The 21,366-nt window shown below is 41.0% G+C and overlaps 1 protein-coding gene across 3 annotated transcripts in view; it reads right to left on the bottom strand.

The window, feature by feature from the left end:
- APOO (apolipoprotein O) overlaps positions 1 to 21,366 on the bottom strand; it is a 62,073-nt gene that overhangs the window by 27,685 nt on the left and 13,022 nt on the right. For all 3 annotated transcript variants that reach the window (XM_059386323.1, XM_059386322.1, XM_059386324.1), the window contains 3 exons: positions 5,443 to 5,550; positions 4,003 to 4,122; positions 1,493 to 1,547 (listed from right to left, as the gene is read on the bottom strand). In XM_059386323.1, coding sequence (XP_059242306.1) covers positions 1,493 to 1,547; positions 4,003 to 4,122; positions 5,443 to 5,550 — 283 coding nt within the window. The remainder of the gene's footprint in view (positions 1 to 1,492; positions 1,548 to 4,002; positions 4,123 to 5,442; positions 5,551 to 21,366) is intronic.

Genomic DNA, 21,366 nt, shown 5'->3' with positions numbered 1-21,366 from the left:
ACGTGCACACAGAACACTTGATAGGAGGCCACCCAGATGGCCTTGGTGAGCTGAGCTGGAGTGGGTAAATCACAGAGAAATGGGAAAGAAGGTATGCTAAAAGGCTGCAGTGAAGCCCCAGCCCGGCTCCTGGTACGGTGTCCTGGCTAGGACTGCCGGGAAATGGACGGACCACCTTGGCAGACAACAGCGCAACTCATAATGGAATGTTTCTTTTTTTTTTTTTTTTTAAAGATTTTATTTATTTATTTGACAGAGAAAGATCACAAGTAGGCAGAGAGGCAGGCAGAGAGAGAGAGAGAGAGAGGAGGAAGCAGGCTCCCTGCTGAGCAGAGAGCCCAATGCGGGACTCGATCCCAGGACCCTGAGATCATGACCTGAGCCGAAAGCAGTGGCTTAACCCACTGAGCCACCCAGGCGCCCCTAATGGAATGTTTCTTAAGAGCTTTTGCAGTAACCAGTCCAAGAGAAGACAAACAAGACTTAGGTTGCTAATAATGCCTATTGCTGTGAATCGACGGGAAGTGATAGGTAACAATGCAAAGCCCTTCATGACAAGAGATCCGGAGTTTTTGAGTTTCCTCAGATTAAAACATGAAGGTAATAAAAGCACCTATCTATCAGGGTTATGAAGATTATACATAAATTAATATTTTAAAGCACTCAGACTAGTTCCTGGCATGTAATAAAAACTAAGTAAGTGCTGATGAAATTAATAAAACGAAGATGTTACTTATTAACATACATATTATTCATGGGTGTTAATATCCTGTATCAGCCCATCAATACCTGATGATCTCTGGAAGGAAATAAACTATATTCGTGTTTGTTTTATTCAGTCATGGAAGCAAACGCTTGTAAAAATAGGAGTTTTTCTTTGCTGAGATGCCCAGCAAAGGGAATGAAACATGCTCAATGTCCATTAATTCACCAGTGTCTGAAGGAGATGAGTCAGAATATAGACTGTGAACCCAGTTTACGAGTGTATAGGATAAGTGGATATGGAAAACAATCAAGGACAATAAAAACCCAATGAGAAAAATCTAAGAACACTACTCCATGCAGTAAGGCCTTTCCTAGGCACACCAGCCCAGTTTCTTCCAGCCTCTAAATTTCTGTAACGTGTATTAACAGCCATACAGATAAGCTATCCTGATTCCGAAAACCTACTGATGAGTTAGTGGGGGTTAGTGTTAGTCGATGACACTGCACCTGGAATTAGATTTTAGGAAAAAACATCCAGTGTATCTGAACTTGTTAGCCCAGCAATCCCAATGATCTTGAACAGACTTCCCAAATGTTGGGGGACACTAGTACTCTGAAATCTGATGAATACAAGAGAACTTCTTTCCAGAAAAATCCACATAGTTCTAATATTCTGCATTCAATTTCAAGGAATTCCCAGATCTCCTGGATCCCATCCACGGTATCCTGGTTAAAGAATCCAATGTTAATGAAGAAACTGATTATGCCCAATTAAAGATCAACTTACCTAACCCCCATTGAACCAAGCTCTGCATCTTGGGCTTAGTTTGGGAGTACGTTTCCTAAAAAGGTGAAAAGAAAATGAATGAGAAGGATAGGCTGATTAGAAAGTAACAAGAAATATATTTGTCTTTACCGTATAAATTATCATGTTATTAACACTTTTTGGACAAAGGGATATATTGTCTATCTGGGTTTTTCTGTGTTCTTTTTCTCTTGTGTAATTTCCCCTTCACTGCAAATTGCTCAGCAGAGCAGTTTAGTATTGTCACAGGAAGCAAACATTCCAAGCAGAGTGATTTCAACAACCCAGCCTTTTTTTTTTCTGTTAAATTCAAGAGAATGGACAAAAATCAATCTCCTTGATAACGGAAGTGGCAATCCCCTCCCTGTGAGACGCAATCTCTTTCATATTAAGTCTATTTCCTGATATGTCATGATTTTAGAGTCTGTATCTAAAAACTGCCCTTCTGAAGCAGGAATGACCATCTTGAATGGGACAAAGGAGTCTATATCCAAGTTTTGAGAGACACTTAGCCTAATCCTGGAACAAATGAAGTACTAACATTCTCTTAACAACAACAAAAATAAAATGGCTTTGTACATGAACATCATATAACCTAAAGAAAACAATGGACTAGCTAGAACGTATTCCACCTCAAGAAGTCTACAATGGGGCACCTGGGTGGCTCAGTCAGTTAAGCATCTGCCTTCAACTCAGGTCATGATCCCGGGATCAAGTCCTGTGTGGGGATCCCTGTTCAGCGGGAAGCCTGCTTCTCCCTCTCCTTCTGCCCCCTTCCAATCATGCGCTCGCTCTCGCTATCTCTCGCATAAATAAATAAAATCTTTTTAAAAAGAAGTCTAAAACAAAGTTAGAAAAAGAGACATATGGGCATCAGAAGGTATCAGAACCAGTTGCCACTTGGAAAAGGATTTGTTTTGTTTAATTTGGTCGAAGTCAGAACAAGTTATCCTAATACTATTAAATGCCCTTAAACAATAAACACTGAATTTAGGGGTGGACATAAAAAAAATTTAAAAACTGAATACTGCTTCATTAAAATTCATTATTGGTATTTTATGCCCATAAAAAAAGAAAACTACATATAAATGGCTACAGTGATGACCTATTTCTTTTGTTAGCATAATCTTCTCACTATAAAGAAAAATTAAATTAATTCTTAAAGAAAGGGGCTAGAAATCACTGGCCTGAAAAAGGAGCCAGGAATTAGAAATATTTCTATTGAAGAAGGCATCATCCTGAAGAAAAATAAAGCCATTGTAATCACAAAATGGCTTTTTTATTTAGAAGCAGTACAAATAAACATGTTGATAATTATTCTGTCATTTAGAGAGGTATTTTGCTACACTGAGCATCATGCACAGATGAAAAAGTAAAAAACAAAAAGCAATCTGAGGTTGAAAGATTAAGAGACAAAGTACTTTTATAACCAAAAAAAAAAAAAAAAAGCGTACAAAATAACCTCAGTCAATGCCTACATGATAGAAAAATATTTGCACAAATTTGTGGACCTTATCTTAATCAGCAGATGGCTTAAAAAACCTTCTAGTACAAGAGAATAAAGTCTAAGCTTTTTACAACACATTATGTAAGTCTTTAGATATTCATAACTCAATAATATGATTACGATACTTATGTATACTGGCCTAATTTATATTGCTGACAGAGTCTATGCTTACTGTTTTCTTCTAAATTGATAAAAAAGAAGTTCAGCACTGGCAGAGAGAGTGGAAATGAAAACATTAAGACAAGCTCTGGATGAAAATTCTGTCTGTAAATCTCGAGCAAAGTAGAGCTAGACCATATCACACACATCTACATACTTTGTACTAATCTGCTATCAATTTTCAAAGTCCAGACCAAGTATGGCAAACACTTGATAGATCAAAGCCCACAAGAGCATTCTGTAGATTGTAATCTTCCATTTCAGATGTTAAAAATTGCAGAAATGCTTCCATGAACATAATCACAAGAGGCTGATCTAAAACCTGAGCGGGGAGAGAAGCCCATCTGCGTATGTAGCTCTTTGGTCACCTATTAGAGCATTCAGAATGTTCTGTAGCCATTCCTGTTACAATGGCTCTGGTGTGTACACTTTCTGGAGGGGGAGAAAAACTTCCCAATTTTTATATAAATGCTTACATTATATCCTCTTCCTTCTACTAGAGTTCCAGCCCCATATCCTCCCCTGGGAGACAATGATGGCTTCCTAGCTGCGACCAACAAGACAGTGACCAGTCCACTCTCCAGTCAAGGTGCCACATGCTGCCTGGCAGGAGGGCCATTCTCCCTGCAACGATGGCAAAAGCCACCACCAGGAAGCTAGGGTTCTCGACTCCCCTCAGAGAGGGCACTGATGAACACCGTTAAGTCAGGCCCTCTGAAGTTGGAGACCTCTGTTGTGCCTTTTTCTGAAAACATGCAGCCAATAGAGACTTTTCACTCTGGACTCCAAACAGAAATGTGTCACTCCACTTTCAGAACAGCTGTACCTGACACCAACTTGTATACGGCTCGCAATAATGTCGGAGATGTGAAATGCTTTCCTCAAGTGGGGTCCTTGGCTCTTCCACATATTTAGACTGACCCTCGGGAACGGAGTAGAGTGAAAGCTGCATACATGAAAAAAACAAAACAAAAAGAAATTAAAAAGCACAAACAGTCACGAGATAATGTCATCAATCATCAAACTGTTAAGCATCACTCTTTCTAATAATTCAGGAACTGCTGTGACTCTAAGGGTTTCATCCCCCCCGAAACTTACTCCAGAGGATCTTTGAACCTGATTTATCAGTAAGAACAAGGCCAAGAAGACAGGACTATCAAGTGCCCTCTCCTCCTCCCACTCCAGTGGTAGCAGACAAAGCAACACACCCCCCCTTATCCATTTTCTATCCTGGCATTTGGTATTTCACCTTACATACTGTATGGGAAAAGGATTCTATTACTCTAAAGTGGGGAGGAGATGTAAAAAAAAAAACAAAACTGAGTTCAAATGATCAGTCTGGTGCTAATCCAAGCAGGAGAGCAAGTTTGTTCCCCACCCAGAGGAAAAACTGCTCATAGTCATTGCTGGCTGCCTTCTTCACCCTCAAAAAACACCACAGTCCCAAGGCCTGAGAAAGAGTATAAAGGGCAAAAGATAAATTAATTAGCTTTTTGAAAACACCATTCAAATAACCTGGTTCATGACTGAAGGCAGATCTTTACATCATTTTACTCTAAAATCAACAGAGAGCAAATATCCAAAATAATCGGTGGGAAGTATATACAAAAAAGAAGGTAAACAATGGAAAGAAGATTTCTTCTTTTATTTATTTAGTATTTATTAAGCATCTACTTATGAGCCTCTAATGTGCCCAAAAAGAATGAACCCAGATCTTTAATTTCTTAGAGAGGGAAAAATGCAAATGTTTTCCTGGCTTAAAAGCAGTCTTGGAGGGGTGCCTAGGTGGCTCAGTTGGTTAAGTGTCTGCCTTTGGCTCAAGTCAGGATCCCAGGGTCCTGGGACAGAGCCCTGCATTGGGCTTCCTGCTCAGCCAGGAGCCCACTTCTCCCTCTCCCTCTGCCTGCCACTCCCCGGGTTTGTGCTCGCTCTGTTAAATAAATAAAATCTTCAAAAAAAAAAAAAAAACCACACTGAAAAAGAAAGCAGTCTTGGATGAGGCGGGTCACTTAGAAGTGACAAGCAGATTCCCCACAAAAAGAATCTAGGAAATATTCCTTAATTATGCCCTTAGCTAACTACCATTCATTAAAGTTTGTTGAAAAGGCTACCCTTTAGTAGCTTCCCATGAAGAAAAACTGTAGGGAAATCCACTTTCTACTTGGAAGTGTCTTCTAAACTGTCCTATCTCCTGATGTACAATTTGTAGACTTCGTATAGTAACTAAAGCAGATGTTCAAAATATACAACATGAACGGCATGTTACCTCATTAACCTTCACAGAAGCTTTGTGAGGTGAGTCCTTTTTAGGTGACGCATAGACTTTGAAGGTGAGCAGACTCAGGCTGGCCGGCCCCACGGCCCTCTGGATTACCTGAAACACAGAAGCAATCTTAAAGCCTTCTTCGATGCAATAAACTGAACATGCATAATGTGAGCACATTTATAACTTCAGCGACTTCTGCCCTAGAAGGCTTCCTGCGCTTTATGAGAAACAGATGTGTTCCTGAAATTTTATGGAAACTTGAAGAAACATGTACTCACAAACTTAAAATTTCAGGTCACCTTCACCTTAATTTCCAAGACAGTAGTTCCTAAGTTTTTCTACTTAGCCTGTCAAGTGAAGTAAAAGATACGTACCCAGACACGTGTGCATGCTTTTAAAAATAACAGAGAAATGTTATGGAATGATTTTAAAACTGTAAGAGTCTCGATCTCTCTCACACACATACAAACACCCTCCCCCCACCAACAGTGGAAGAGGTTTCGAAATGATCTCAACTAGTGATTCACTGAAGAGAGTGAAGATTATTTCCGTAATTCTAATAACCAAATTTTCACAAGCTTTCTCTTTCCATTCCCATTCAGAGCTGGTCTCCTCCAAACTAAGTTCCCCAGCTCAGTATCTTTCCGTGCCTTGCCCACCCTCACTGGGTCACTCACACCCAGGGCTGCAACGCGAATGTAGTCCCAGCCCAGAGCTCCCGACTCACTTATCCAAGGACTCCTGGACATTTGTATTTTTTGGCAAGCCATGTCCAAAATCAACTCATCGCGATCTTGTCTTGTGCCTCCAAGTCCACACTTGGCCTGATGGGTGGGTGTGTGCTATAGAATCAAGTCAGAAGGCTTTCTTTTCTTTTCTTTTTTTTTTTTTAGATTATTTATTTATTTATTTGACAGAGAGAGAAAGAGATCACAAGTAAGCAGAGAGGCAGGCAGAGGGGGAGGGGGAAGGAGGCTCCCCGCTGAGCAGAGAGCCCGATGTGGGGCTGGATCCCAGGACCCTGGGATCATGACCTGAGCCAAAGGCAGAGGTTTAACCCCCTGAGCCACCCAGGTGCCCCCAGAAGGCTTTATTTTCTATCGTAACCCCTTACCTTACGCGGCACGTGACCAGCTAGCATCTCGACCCCAGACCTGTCCCTTCTTCCTCTACTTCCTCGCAGGTGTGGTGCCACTACCCAACCAGGCAACCCGGTCAGAAACTCTGAGGTCGCGTTCACACCACCCCGGCCTAGCAGTCAGCAAGTCCTGTTAACTCTGACTGTTCAGCAACCTCCGCTCACTCTCTCCACTTAAGCTCCTGCTCTACAATCTTCCCTTGAGCCCTCTTTTCTTTCTTGGATTGTTTCCAGCAGCATTCTAACAGCTCACCTGGCCCTCTGATGACTCGAACCACCACAATGTAAAAGAATGATCTTTCCATACTGCAAATTGATGATCTTCTAGCCTTAGTTTGAGATCCTTCCTTATTTATTATCTTTTATGCAGACTTTTCTGCCGGCCAAGCAAGGCCCATTATGATGCGACCGCAACCACCTTCTTTCACCTGGCGTCTGCCTTCCCCACAACACACCGACTCCCTCGATTTCTCCCCTGCTGTTGCCCAGCTTCCTGGGTTTACCTATGCTGCTTCCTCTACCTGGAATGTCCTATCCTTGCTTTGTCTTGCTGTACAGCTGCCTCAGAGCAGGGAGTTATACTGCATTTTTCTTTTCTTTTCGTATTTATCCATTTATTTACGTCTATCAAGTTCTCCCTAACAGATCGGAAGACCTTTCGCGACACTGCCATGTCTTACTCTGTCTCCCTACTGCCCCTGCCTGTGCCTAGCACAAAAGAAATGTGCAGCAGTAACTGTTCACTGCCCGCATGGATGGATGGAGGAGAGGTGGAAAATAAATGAGTGGCTGACCTGTTCTAACTCTGTAGGCATGCTTCAGCATCATGGAAATCATATTACTGAGATCTGCAAGACTAGGCTATTGTGAAAGACTAGGCTATTCCACAATACTCATAAAACATACCGTGCTAAATAAAACATAACAAAATGTCTGTTGAAATGTGCGCCTGGGGTTACACACAAAAAAAGAAATTCCTACTTCGGAAGCAAATAAAGAGCTGGAGGCTATTTAGAGGAGTGGCTATGACTTTAACTGATTTAAAAATAATTAACATAACCTGAAATAGTAATGTTCACCTTGAAAGGACTTAATTTCAAGGCAATATTGCTACAAATTTCTTTTGTTTCCAGAGTAAAGCTTAACCAGCTACTGCTGACAGTCGGTGTGGTCCCTCCTGGCACCCCAGGAGAGAGGCCTATTAGGCTGCTGGTATCTGGAGGTGCCAACTCAGTGCTCTCTGCCCCCTGGGTCTGTCCACAACCTACCGACAACACTGCCTTGAACTGGGGACTTTCCCCCTGAGCCAGCTAGCCTTACTCTGGACTTTGATCCCAAGAGCTGGCGCCTCACCCTTTCCCACTCCCCATCCAGCACCGCAGCCCCCACGCATTTGGGGTTCATACTGTCCTCTACTTCATCATTCTTTTTTAAAGATTTTATTTAATTGAGAGAGACAGAGAGGAAGAGAGAGAGAGAGAGAGAGAGAGCAAGAGAGAGAGAGAGAGCACACAAACAGGCAGAGGGGCAGAGAGAAACAGATTCACTGCCGAGCAGGGAGCCCGATGCCAGGCTAGATTCCAGGACTCCGGGATCTCAACCTGAGCCAAAGACAGACGCTTAACTGACTGAGCCACCCGGGCGCCCCTACGTTCATCCTTCTTTGACATAATGCCTTATGCTGACCTTTTTAATTCTCAATTCCTGCTTTCAATCCTTAATCCAATCTATTTCTCACATATTTTGTTTTTCACCTTGTAGCCTTCTGTTTTAATGCAGATTTCTACTTCTTCTGTTCTCAGTGATTATTTTTACTCCCTTTGATCTTTTTAACCTCAATTTACTCACTTTTTAAATGTAACATTTTATTGGACTCTTGATTACTTTTATTTTTCCCTTTCATCCACTTCTCTAATTTCAATATTAAGTAAAGCCTGGTCCTTTATTGCTCAAGTTGTTTTCTCCCTCTTCTCCAGTCAGTCTTCCGCCCCCTCCAAAGCCATGGCCCCTCCCATCCCACAGCAAGAACTGTGCCCTCGAGGGCGGGAGCACCCAAGAAAGGTTCCTCCTGCAGCTGCCCTTTCAGCTTCCCGAAGGCTCTCAACAACAACCAGGAAAAAATAACCCTCACCCCAGAAGACTTGGGAGAACTACAGATTAACACTCCCTAGGGCCACAGTTCTCTCTGCCAAGAGCACATAATTTACTTCAGGGTTTCTCAACCTCAGCAATATTAACACTTTGGCCTGGATCACTGTTTGATGTGAGCGCTGTCTTGAGCACTAGATGCTTCCTGACATCCTTGGCATCTACCCACTGGATGCCAGTAGCACCCCTCCCAGGCATGGCTCAAAAGAATGTTTTCTGACATCTCTCACCATCCACACTTCAAGCAAATCGGTATGTCTTTAAAAATCCAGGGCCTCGGATCTAATACACAGTGATAGAAATCAGAAAAGTCATGCCTAGGGGAGGGAGACTGAAGCGTGGGGAGGGGATGGACTTACTGAGAAAGGGCAGCAGGGAACTTTCTGGGATGATAGAAATGATCCATGCCTCAACTGGGCTATGGGTTACAGAAGGCGTATCTACATGTGTTAAAACTCTTAACTGTAAGATCTGTACAACCTAACAACTGTGCATCTCACTGTACATAAACCGTATCTCAAAAATTCCATGCATGCCTAAACTGCACCAAGACCATGCTGAAATATGAGTGGAATCTGGAGGCCAGGGGGGATTCCTAAGGAATCTGACCGTGGTACCAAACCAGGTGCTACTGACCTTTGCAACAGCAACCCACACAAGGAGCCTCAGTACCAGGTCCACAGGCAGACCAGCCTGACGCTCGTGCACTACCCAACATCCTGGGTGGTTCCCTTTCCTTTTTGGCATCAAATGGGGCTCCTCTTGGGAGTGACTACCGCATCCTGCCTCAGCCAGACCACGTGTTATCACAAATGGGGGTTCTGGAGGTGGGGCCCCTACCAGGTATTTAACGTAACTTGTGAGAGCTCATACTGAGTATTCAGGCCAACCCATTTGATATCAGAATTTAAGAAGAGAAAGGCTATTTAAAAGGGCAGAGATCACCCCATGAAAGTGAGAGAGCAAAAGAGGAGTCAAAGAAGAACATTTTTTTTTAAAGATTTTATTTATTTATTTGACAGAGAGAGATTACAAGTAGGCAGAGAGGCAGGCGGAGAGAGAGAGGAGGAAGCAGGCTCCCTGCTGAGCAGAGAGGCCGATGCGGGACTCGATCCCAGGACCCTGAGATCATGACCTGAGCCGAAGGCAGCGGCTTAACCCACTGAGCCACCCAGGCGCCCCAAGAAGAACATTTTTCAATCTCCTGTCTCCTCCAGGAAGAAAAAAACCCCACTAATCTGGAAGTGAGAGGACTTGAAGAAAGACTTAACCAACTTCCAGGATCTGGATCACTAAATCACTTCAGCTCTGGCTTTATCATCTTTTCTCCAACGGACACTTCTGTTGGGTTGCCTTGTGTGAGACTAGAGCACAGAGGCATCCTCTCTCCAGGAGGGGTCTCGATCCATTATGGTACAACCAGACTGAAAACACCTCCTGGGGCCTTTTCTGGACCTTTTCTGATGAGAAGCTGGAACCTCTAGGCTGTGCATACCCCTGGCCTTACTGTCCCAAGAGATAGTACTTGAGAATCTTCGTTTGCAAGGTTTACTCTCTACCCAGGACAGATGGCTTGGCTCAGAAAATGGGTACAAAAGCACCTTCCAGTATGTGCTTTGGTGAGTGCTGTGAAGTGTGTAAACCTGGTGATTCACAGACCTGTACCCCTGGGGATAAAAATATATGTTTAGGGGCGCCTGGGTGGCTCAGTGGGTTGGGCCGCTGCCTTCGGCTCAGGTCATGATCTCAGGGTCCTGGGATCGAGTCCCGCATCGGGCTCTCTGCTCAGCAGGGAGCCTGCTTCCTCCTCTCTCTCTCTCTCTCTGCCTGCCTCTCAGTGTACTTGTAATTTCTCTCTGTCAAATAAATAAATAAAATCTTTAAAAAATATATATATATATGTTTATAAAAAATAAAAAATTAAAACAAAAAAAACTTGCCAAGTCCGAAATAGAGTTGGTCTAGTTCAGATTTGATAAGTTTGGCTTGTTATAGACCAAAGTCAAGCCCACTCTGTTAAGAACTGCATCTTCAATGAGCTCTAAGCTACAGGTACAGAATAACTAGATTCAACAGCTTTGTTGCTTTAGATCCAGCCTATCCTCTGGAATGTATCCTTGAAATGTACTAGATGCCTCCCCTGGAACTCAGACAGTTGGGCGTCTCTAAGTAAGGACCCCAGTGTGGTGATTTCAAACTAAGGACCTCAGTATGGTGACTGGTCTGAGGTTTTAAATACAGCTGCAAGAGACCTCAGTCACAGGGAAAACTAAAATCTGACTCAGACAAAGGTAAGTTGGTGACACTTAGCCTTACAAACCTCAAGGGGAGTACCAGCAAGTTTCCTGGCTCATGTGGCTAATCCTTCTTTCTTTCTGTCTGATTCTATTCCCCAGCAACATATCTTAAACTCTCCCTTATTAAGGTATATTCTCCAACTTAAACATTTGGATTCTTCATCTTTCAACATTTGTTTTTACATAACCCATAAAGGGTTTTCATCAACATTAGAAACTGAGCTCTAGGATTTGCAGGTGGTTGGACGGGCCTAACAAGAAGTGCCATAAATGGCATAGACCACAACCATCTTTAAGGATTTCTGCTTCTTACTCTCTTCAGTGAAGGTCATCAAGGACTGATGAGAGCAAAACAAATCTGGCTGGGAAAGCAGGGTTACAAACAATATAATAATTAGAAGAGGTCAACTATGATTTTATTGCAAAAATAAATTTGTTGTACACCTACTCCACGTCAGGCACAGTGCAAAATATGCCACAACATATAGGGAGATATGGTCCTTGCCCTTATAGAGTTTCCAGGAAGCTAATGAGTTTACTCAAAAAGGCTCAGGTCACAATTTAAAAAATAAATTAAAAAGAAAAAACACGTGGGCTTGAGATTGAGTTTAGCCTTCAGCTCCAGCAGCAAAGGAGATCTTGGAAACAGTTAGCCAAGATACGGATCTGGTGAGGTCATAAACACTCAGCTCATAATGGGTACCCAGAAGGCTAACCTGTCCTTGTTTTGCAAATAAACACTGTCCCAGACTCTGTAACTCCGTGATTACTTTCTGATTGTGTCCCAGTAAAACTGTCTTAAAGACAAATAAAAATCTCGAGCTAAATAAGCCATTTTCAGAATTACTCAAGCATGCTCATAAATGGTAGGGTTCAAACCCTGACAACCTGCTTTCTTTTTAAACTTTATGGAGAATCCAGTATATAGTCTCTCCCACCTTCAAGAAGGGTGACACTTTTTTTCTCCCTAAATTAAAGAACTATGATCTTATTAGACCTTTCATTTAAAATATATGTCAGTTTCCTTTTGGACAAAATGTAAGCCTGACGTTGTGAGCCTGCATACAGAAGAGGTTTCAGAATCACCTGGGGAAGGTTCTTTTTTTTTTAGGAGCAGAGATCCCAACACATTTCCCCATGGTATCTGATTCAGTAAATCTAGGGGGGGGGGGGCAAGAATCTATTCCCACAATCAGCCAAATTTAGAAAACCACTATTCCACAAGCAGATGCTTGGGGAACAGTTATTCAACTTAGGTTTGTATAAACACTCAAATGTACATACTTTTTAAAAACATCTGAAAGCATGAAATGAAAATTGTCCTTAATTTAAAAATAAACAGTGACTGGCCAGCAACTAAAGAAGTTAAGTTACTAGATTTATTTACATTCAATAAAAATCTTTCCATCATAAACACAACACAATCAATACCCTCTACCCCTAATTCTCAGTCTATCACCCATCCTTCTATCTTTCTTCACTGACAAATTTACTTTAAAAATAGACTATGGTTAGAATGGAGAATATTGGATATCCATGGAGCACCCAGCTGGCTTAGTTGGAAGGGCATGTGACTCTTGATCTTGGAGCTGTGAGTTCGAGCTCTATGCTGGGTGTAGAGATTACCTAAATAAATAATATATTTTTAAAAAGAGGAGTAGAGTCCATGATGGCAGAGGAGCAGGAGACCTTAATTTCTTCTGGTCCCAGGAATTCAGCTAGATAGTTATGAAACCATTCTGAACACCTGCCAACTTAACCCAAGATCAAAGAAAAGAATAGCTGCAACTCTACGAATAGAAAAACGACCACTTTCTGGAAGGTAGGACGTATGGAGCCCTGCAAGAAATACTGAAAGGAGTCCTCTAAGCAAAGAGAGAGCAAAAAGTAACACAGACCAGAAAGGAATAGAGACAATATACATAATAGTCATCTTACAGGCAAAACAATGGCACCAAATTCATACCTTTCAATAGTTACCCTGAATGTAAATGCGCTAAATGCCCCCAACCAAAAGACACAGGGTATCAGATTAGATTAAAAAAAAAAAAAAAGACCCATCAATATGCCATCTGCAAGATACTCATTTTAGACCCAAAGACACCTCCAGATTGAAAGTGAGGGGGTGGAAAACCATTTACCATGCTAATGGACATCAAAGAAAGCTGGGGTGGCAATCCTTACATCAGACAAATTAGATTTTAGACCAAAGACTGTAATAAGAGATGAGGAAGAACACTCTATTATAATTAAAGGGTCTATCCAGCAAGAAGATCTAACAATCGTAAATATTTATGCCCTTAACATGGGAGCAGCTAATTATATAAGCCAATTAACAACAAAATCAAAGAAACACATCAACAATATACAATACAATACAATAATAGCAGGGGACTTTAACAGCCCCCTTACTGCAATGGACAGACCATCTAAGCAAAAGATCAACAAGAAAATAAGGCCTTTGAATGACACACTGGATCACATGGACTTCACAGATATATTCAGAACATTCCATCCCAAAGCAAAACAATACACATTCTTCTCTAGCGCACACGGAATAGAATAGATCACATCTTGGGTCACAAATAAGGTCTCAACTGGTACCAAAAGATTGGGATCATTCCCTGCCTATTTTCGGACCATAATGCTTTGAAACTGGAACTCAATCACAAAAGGAAAGTTGGAAGGAACCCAAATACATGGAGACTAAAGAGCATCCTACTAAAGAATGAATGGGTCAACCAGGAAATTAAAGAAGAATTTAAAAAATTCATGGAAACAAATGAAAATGAAAACACAACTGTTGAAAATTTTTGGGATACAGCAAAGGCAGTCCCAAGAAGGAAGTATACAGCACTACAAGCCTTTCTCAAGAAACAAGAATGGTCCCAAATACACAACCTAACCCTACACCTAAAGGAGCTAGAGGAAGAATAGCAAATAAAACCTAAACCAAGCAGGAGAAGAGAAATAATAAAGATCAGAACAGAAATCAATGAAATAGAAACCAAAAGAACAGTAGAACAAATCAACACAACTCGGAGCTGGTTCTTTGAAAGAATTAATGATTGATAAACAATAGGCCAGACTTATCAAACAGAAAAGAGAAAGGACCTAAATAATATCATGAAAAAGAGGAGCGATTATAACCAAAACTGAAGAAGTACAAACAATTATAAGAAATTATGAGCAACTATATACCAACAAATTAGGCAATCTGGAAGAAATGGATGCATTCCTAGATACCTATAAACTACCAAATTGAAATAGGAAGGAATAGAAACCTGAACAGACCCATAACAAACAAGGAAATTGAAGCAGTAATTAAAAGACTACCAACAAACACGCCTCCAGGGCTGGATGGCTTCCCAAGGGAATTCTACCAAACATTTAAAGAAGAATTAATACCTAGTCTTCTGAAACTGTTCCAAAAAATAGAAATGGAAGGAAAACTTCCAAACTCCTTCTATGAAGCCAGCATTACCTTTATCCAAAATCAGAGAAAGACCCCACCAAAAAGACCAGTATCCCTGATGAATATGCATGTAAAAATTCTCAACAAGATACTGGCCAATAGGATCCAACAGAACATTATTCACCTCAACCACATAGGATTTATTCCTGGGCTGCAAGGTTGGTTCAACATCCACAAATCAATCAATGTAATACATTACATTAATAAAAGAAAAAACAAGAACCATATGATCCTCTCAACAGATGCAGAAAAGTCATTTGGCAAAGTACAGCATCGTTTCTTGATCAAAACTCTTCAGAGTGTAGGGATAGAGGGTACACACCTCATAGTATCATCAAAGCCATCTATGAAAAACTCACAGCGAATATCATTCTCAATGGGGAAACACTGAGAGCTTTTTCCCTAAGGTCGGGAACACGGCAGAGATGTCCACTATTTCCACTGCTATTCAACATAGTACTAGAAGTCCTAGCCTCAGCAATCAGACAACAAAAAGAAATAAAAGGCATCCGAATTGGCAAAGAAGTCATCAAACTCTCACTCTCTGCAGATGATATGATACCTTAAACCCAAAACATGCCACCACAAAACTGCTAGAACTCATACAGGAATTCAACAGTGTGGCAGGATATAAAATCAGTGCACAGGAAACAGCTGCATTACTATACACCAACAATGAGACAGAAGAGAGAAATTAAGGAGTCAATCGCATTTACAATTGTACCCAAAACCATAAGACACCTAGGAATAAATCTAACCAAAGAGGCAAAGGGTCTATACTCAGAAAATTATAGAATATTCATTAAAGAAATTGAGGAAGACATAAAGAAATGGAAAAATGTTCCATGCTCATGGATTGGAAGAACAAATATTGTGAAAATGACTATGCTACCTAGAGCAATGTACACATTCAACACAATTCCTATCAAAATACCATCAACTTTTTACAGAACTAGAACAAATAATCCTAAAATTTGTATGGAGCTAGAAAAGACCCCTAAGAGCCAAAGGAATGTTGAAAAAGAAAACCAAAGCTGGTGGCATCACAATTCCGGACTTTAAGCTCTATTACAAAGCTGTACTCATTAAGACAGTATGGTACTAGCACAAAAACAGACACGTAGATCAATGGAACAGAACAGAGAACTCAGAAATGGACCCTCAACTCTACGGCCAACTAATCTTCAACAAAGCAGGGAAGAATATCCAATGGAAAGAAGACAGTCTCTTCAATAAATGGTGTTGATAAATTTGGACAGCCACATGCAAAAGAATGAAACTGGACCATTTCCTTAAACCATACACAAAAATAAACTCAAAATGGATGAAAGACCCAATGTGAGACAAGAATCCATCATAATCCTTGAGAAGAACACAGGCAGCAACCTCTTCAACTCAGCCACAGCAACTTCTTGCTAGACACATCTCCAAAGGCAAGGGAAACAAAGGCAAAATGAACTACTAGGACTTCATCAAGACAAAAACCTCTTCCACAGCAAAGGAAACAGTCGACAAAACCAAAAGAGAACTGACAGAATGGAGAAGATATTTATAAATGGCATATCAGATAAAGGGCTAGTATCCAAAATCTATAAAGAATTTATCAAGGGCGCCTGGGTGGCTCAGTGGGTTAAGCCTTTGCTTTTGGCTCAGGTCATGATCCCAGGGTCCTGCTATCAAGGCTTGCACTGGGCTCTCTGCTCAGCAGGGAGCCTGCTCCCCTCCCCACCTCTCCTTGCCACTCTGCCTACTTGTGATCTCTCTAAATAAATAAATAAAATCTTTAAAAAAGAAAAAGAACTTATCAAACTCAACACCCAAAGAACAAATAATCCAAACAATAGGCAGAAGACATCAACAGATATTTCTGCAAAGAAGACATCCAGATGGCCAACAGAAACATGAAAAAGTGTTTGACATCACTTGGTATCAGAGAGGTACAAATCAAAACCACAATGAGATACCACCTCACATCAGTCAGAATGGCTAAAATTAACAAGATGTTGGCAAGGATGTGGAGAAAAGGGAACCCTCCTACACTGCTGGTGGGAATGCAAGCTGGTGCAGCCACTCTGCAAAACAGTATGCAGATTCCTCAAAAAACTGTAAATAGAGCTGCCCTATGACACAGCAATTGCACTCTTGGGTATGTACCCCAAAAAAACAAATGTAGTGATCCAAAAGGGCACCTGCACTCCAATGTTTATAGCAGCAATGTCTACAATAGCCAAAGTATGGGAAGAGCCCAGATGTCCAACAACAGATGAACGGATAAAGTCGTGGTGTATATCTATATACAACGGAATATTATGCAGCCATCAAAAAATGAATCTTGGGGTGCCTGGGTGGCTCAGTGGGTTAAAGCCGCTGCCTTCAGCTCGGGTCATGATTCCGGAGTCCAGGGATCAAGCCCCACATCAGGCTCTCTGCTTGGCAGGGAGCCTGCTTCCCCGTCTCTCTCTCTGCCTGCCTCTCTGCCTACTTGTGATCTCTCTGTCAAATAAATAAATAAATAAATAAATAAATGAAGTCTTAAAAAAAAAAAAGAAATCTTGCCATTTGCAACGATGTGGATGGAACTAGAGGTTATTATGCTAAGTGAATTAAGTCAATCAGAGAAAGACAATTATTATATGATCTCACTGATATGCAGAATTTGAGAAACAAGGCAGAAGATCATAGGGAAAGAGGTAAAAATGAAACAAGACGCAACTAAAGAGAGAAACTATAAGAGACACTTCATCTCACAAAACAGAAGGTTGCTGGAGGGGAATGGGTGGAAGCAAGGGGTGGCTGGGGCATGGACACTGGGGAGAATATGTGTTGTAGTGAGTGTTGTTTGTCGCGTAAGACTGATGAATCACAAGCTTATACCCCTGAAACAAATAATACATTATATATTAATTTTAAAAAAGATAAAGGGGATTAAGAAGTACAAACTTCTGCTATAAAACAAGTCATAGAGATGAAAAATACAACATAGGCAATATTGCCAATAATATTATATAATGTATGGTGACAGATAGTAACTACATTTATTACAGTGAGCAGTGAGTAATGTATAGAATCGCTGAATCAATGTTGTACACCTGAAACTAATAAAACGCTATATGTCAACTATACTTCAATAATAATAATAAAATAATTTCAGGCCAAAAAAAAAAAAAAAAAAGAATAGTGGATACGCTTTGCAAGCTGGGGAATGACCAGGACCATGAGGGGTTCTAGAGTACTAGATATGCTAGTATGGTCAGTTTGTAAAAATTTACTTGTTATCCGTGTATTTTTCTGTATGTGAAATTTCTTCTTTTTTTTTTTTTAAAGATTTTATTTATTTATTTGACAGAGATCACAAGTAGGCAGAGAGGCAGGCAGAGAGAGAGAGGAAGAAGCAGGCTCCCTGCAGAGCAGAGAGCCCAATGTGGGGCTCGATCCCAGAACCCCGGGACCATGACCCAAGCGGAAGGCAGAGGCTTTAACCCACTGAGCCACCCAGGTGCCCCTGTATGTGAGATTTCAACACAAAGTTAGAATAATAGACTCTTGGGGAGCCTAGATGGCTCAGTCAGTTAATCATCTGCCTTTGGCTCAAGTCATGATCCCACGGTCCTGGGATCAAGCCCCACATGGGGAAATCCTTGCTCAGCAGGGAGCCTGCTTCTCCCTCTCCCTCTACCACTTTCCCTGCTTGTGTTCTCTTGCTCTCTAATTAATTAATTAATTAATTAAAAAAAGAAAAGAAAAATAGACTCATACTTGCTTTCTCTACTTCATTCCCTCCCCCCTCGCTACTCAACGTACCTAAAATCATTCTTCTGAAGGCAACCAATGGCTTCCCAGTTACTAAACTCCAATGCTCATCTGGCATCCTGGCTGCACCCCAAAACTGGTGACCCCTCTACCATCTTCATACTCTCTCTTGCTTCAGTTGCCAAGATTCTACTCTAGCTCCATTGTACATGCTTTGTAGGGCATTCTTTCCCTTTCCTTTTGGGCCTTATCTTTCTCTGCCCATTTCTTGAAAGCTGGTGAGTCAGAGCAGTCCTTCACCCTCTCCCCTTCTCACTCTGGAGCAATTTCATTTGAATCTAAGTCTTTGACTTCGATCATATGCCACTTATGCCCAAATATGAATTCCCAACCCCAGCCTCTCCTAAGCCTCAGGCTTGCACATGGAACTCCCCATAGACTTCTTCACTAAGTGTTTCAAATGCTACCTCATAATGAATTTCCTTTCTCCCAAACCCTGTTTTTCTCCATTTCCCTACCTCAGTTAATGGCCCTATAAGCCACACAAAGGACAACATCAAAGCAACTCTTTAATGGAACAATGAAAACAGACTTCAAAGACAGTCAGATGTGGTTGCTGCCTCCGCCATCTAAAAAAGTGGACAAATAATTACACCACTTGTGATGAGTGCACTAACCGACAAAGGACTGGAGAAACACAGAGAAAAGAATAATGTACCACAACTGGAAATTCTGGGAAACAACTACAGGGAGAAGGCAGAATCAACAATCGAAAGTTTATGCATTTCTTTCTTTTGGCAGCCACCCAATGGACTGATGTTAAGACTTAGTGTCACTAGGACCAGCCTCTGAAAAGAGCAGTAACAGAGAAACCAAAGGTTTAGAGCGTGAGGATGATTTTTGAAACACCACAATCTTTTCAGCTATCCCATGAGTAGGTACAGTCTCTAAACACAGCAAATACAGAGCCATAAACCAAGTCTGCTGCTTTAATAATATCAAAACATTCTCACACAAGAAGTTCCCTTTTAATATCAAGGTCAGATGGGTTTTGATGATAACATACACAAAATTATTCAGTATCAAAAACTGTACAAATAAACCTAAAGCCTTAATTATTGCATTTTAGCTATTATATAACTTATCGGTCATATAATCTATACATTAAAATGTGCAGCTGTTTCCAAAGTTATTATATGAGACCATTTTTATATCTATCACTGCGGAAAATAAGCGCATGTGGGGACATTTTTACAGTAAATGTCATTTAAAATTAGATATTCTCCTATTTATAGGAAACGAGGCATAATTATATATTTTTCCTCCAAATGTTACACTGGTTCTTTGATCTTCAGTCAACCTTTTCTGCAGTAATTTCCACATGAAAACATTCTTCATTAAAAACAAAATCTTTTAATCTGATTCTTTTCGGTTAAGAGATAAAAATCTGAAACGTATTTTTTTTAAAAGCGGTCTGGGGTGCTTGGGTTGCTCATTCAGTTAAGCATCTGCCTTTGGCTCAGTCATGATCCCAGGGTCCTGGGATCAAGCCCCACATCGGGCTCCCTGCTTAGAGAGGAACCTGCTTCTCCTCTTCCCTCTGTCCCTCCCCCTGCCCCTGCTTGTGCTAAATAAATAAAATCTTTTAAAAAATTAAAAAGGTCTATGAAAATGACAATACTTTTGAGGATATTCTTGTCCAAAAAAAAAAGAACACAAAATGAAAAAATAAACTATGTAAAAGAGTTTAGGGTAAAACAAAATGATGAAATCAATGAACAATTCTACCCAAATCAGGCTACACTATTGTCCTTAGGAAAGTGTTTTACACCGAATTAAAAATAAAGAGAAACTAAATGAGTCCATATTTGTGAAATATCAAAAAAAAAATGCCTTCCTGCCATAATGAGCATTCATGACCATATCTACATTTTATACAGCAATCCTTTCCCATCTGGAGAGCCACACACCTACTGGTTATCGAGGCTTTCTTTCTCTAAGAGGGTTAAAGGGATACAGACAGTGGGAACCTGAATATTATCTCCACTGTACTGTTTTGGCTTTTTAAAAGAACAGTTTATTCAGTATTACTTATATACTATTTTTAAAAAATAGTTATAGTCTCACCTCATATACCTTAAGATGGCCACTATCAAAACACCAGAAAATAGCAAATGTTATTAGCAAGAATACAGAGACAGTGGATCCCTTGTGTACTGCTAGAGGGACTGTGAAATGGTGCAACACCTAGGGAAAAGTGTGTGGAAACTCCTCGGGGCACCTGGGTGGCTCAGATCATGATCTCAGGGTCCTGGGATCGAGCCCTGCATTGGGATCTCTGCTCAGCGGAGAGCCTGCCTCCCTCCTACCCACCGCCCCGGCCTGCTGCTCTGCCTACTTGTGATCTCTGTCAAATAAATAAATAAAATCTTTTTAAAAAAATAAGAGTGTGGAAGTTCTTCAGAAAAATTAAACATAGAGGGGCGCCTGGGTGGCTCAGTGGGTTAAAGCCTCCGCCTTCGGCTCAGGTCATGATCCCAGGGTCCTGGGATCGAACCCCGCATTGGGCTCTCTGCTCTGCAGGGAGCCTGCTTCCTCCCCTCTCTCTCTCTGCCTGCCTCTCTGCCTACTTGTGCTTTCTCTCTCTCTGTCAAATAAATAACATCTTTTTAAAAAATTAACATAGAATTACCATATGATCCAGCAATTCCATGTCTGGGTATATATCCCCAAAAAACTAAAAACAGGATCCTGAGGATATATAGTCCGGTTCATAGTAACATTATTCAAAATAGCCAACAGGTGAAAGCAACCCACTGTCAAGGCCATTATGCTAAACAAAATAAACCAGTCACAAAAGACAAGTACTGTATGACTTCATTTACGCGAGGCATCAAAGTAGTCAAATTCATAGAAACAGAGAGTGAAATGGTGGGTACCAGGGGCTGGAGGAGGAAGAAATGGGGAAAAGTTCAATGGATAGAAAGTTTCACCTTCCCAAGATAAGAAAAAAGTTCTGGAGATTATCGTGCATCAGTGTGAATATATTTAGCACTACTGAACTGTACAGTTAAAAATGGCTAAGATAGGGGTGCCTGGGTGGCTCTGTTGTTAAG

The sequence above is a fragment of the Mustela nigripes genome, chromosome X (genome assembly GCF_022355385.1).
Source record: "Mustela nigripes isolate SB6536 chromosome X, MUSNIG.SB6536, whole genome shotgun sequence".
Lineage (NCBI taxonomy): Eukaryota > Metazoa > Chordata > Mammalia > Carnivora > Mustelidae > Mustela > Mustela nigripes.
Note: the sequence above shows the minus strand (reverse complement) of the source record. Positions and strands in the feature narration are given on the sequence as shown.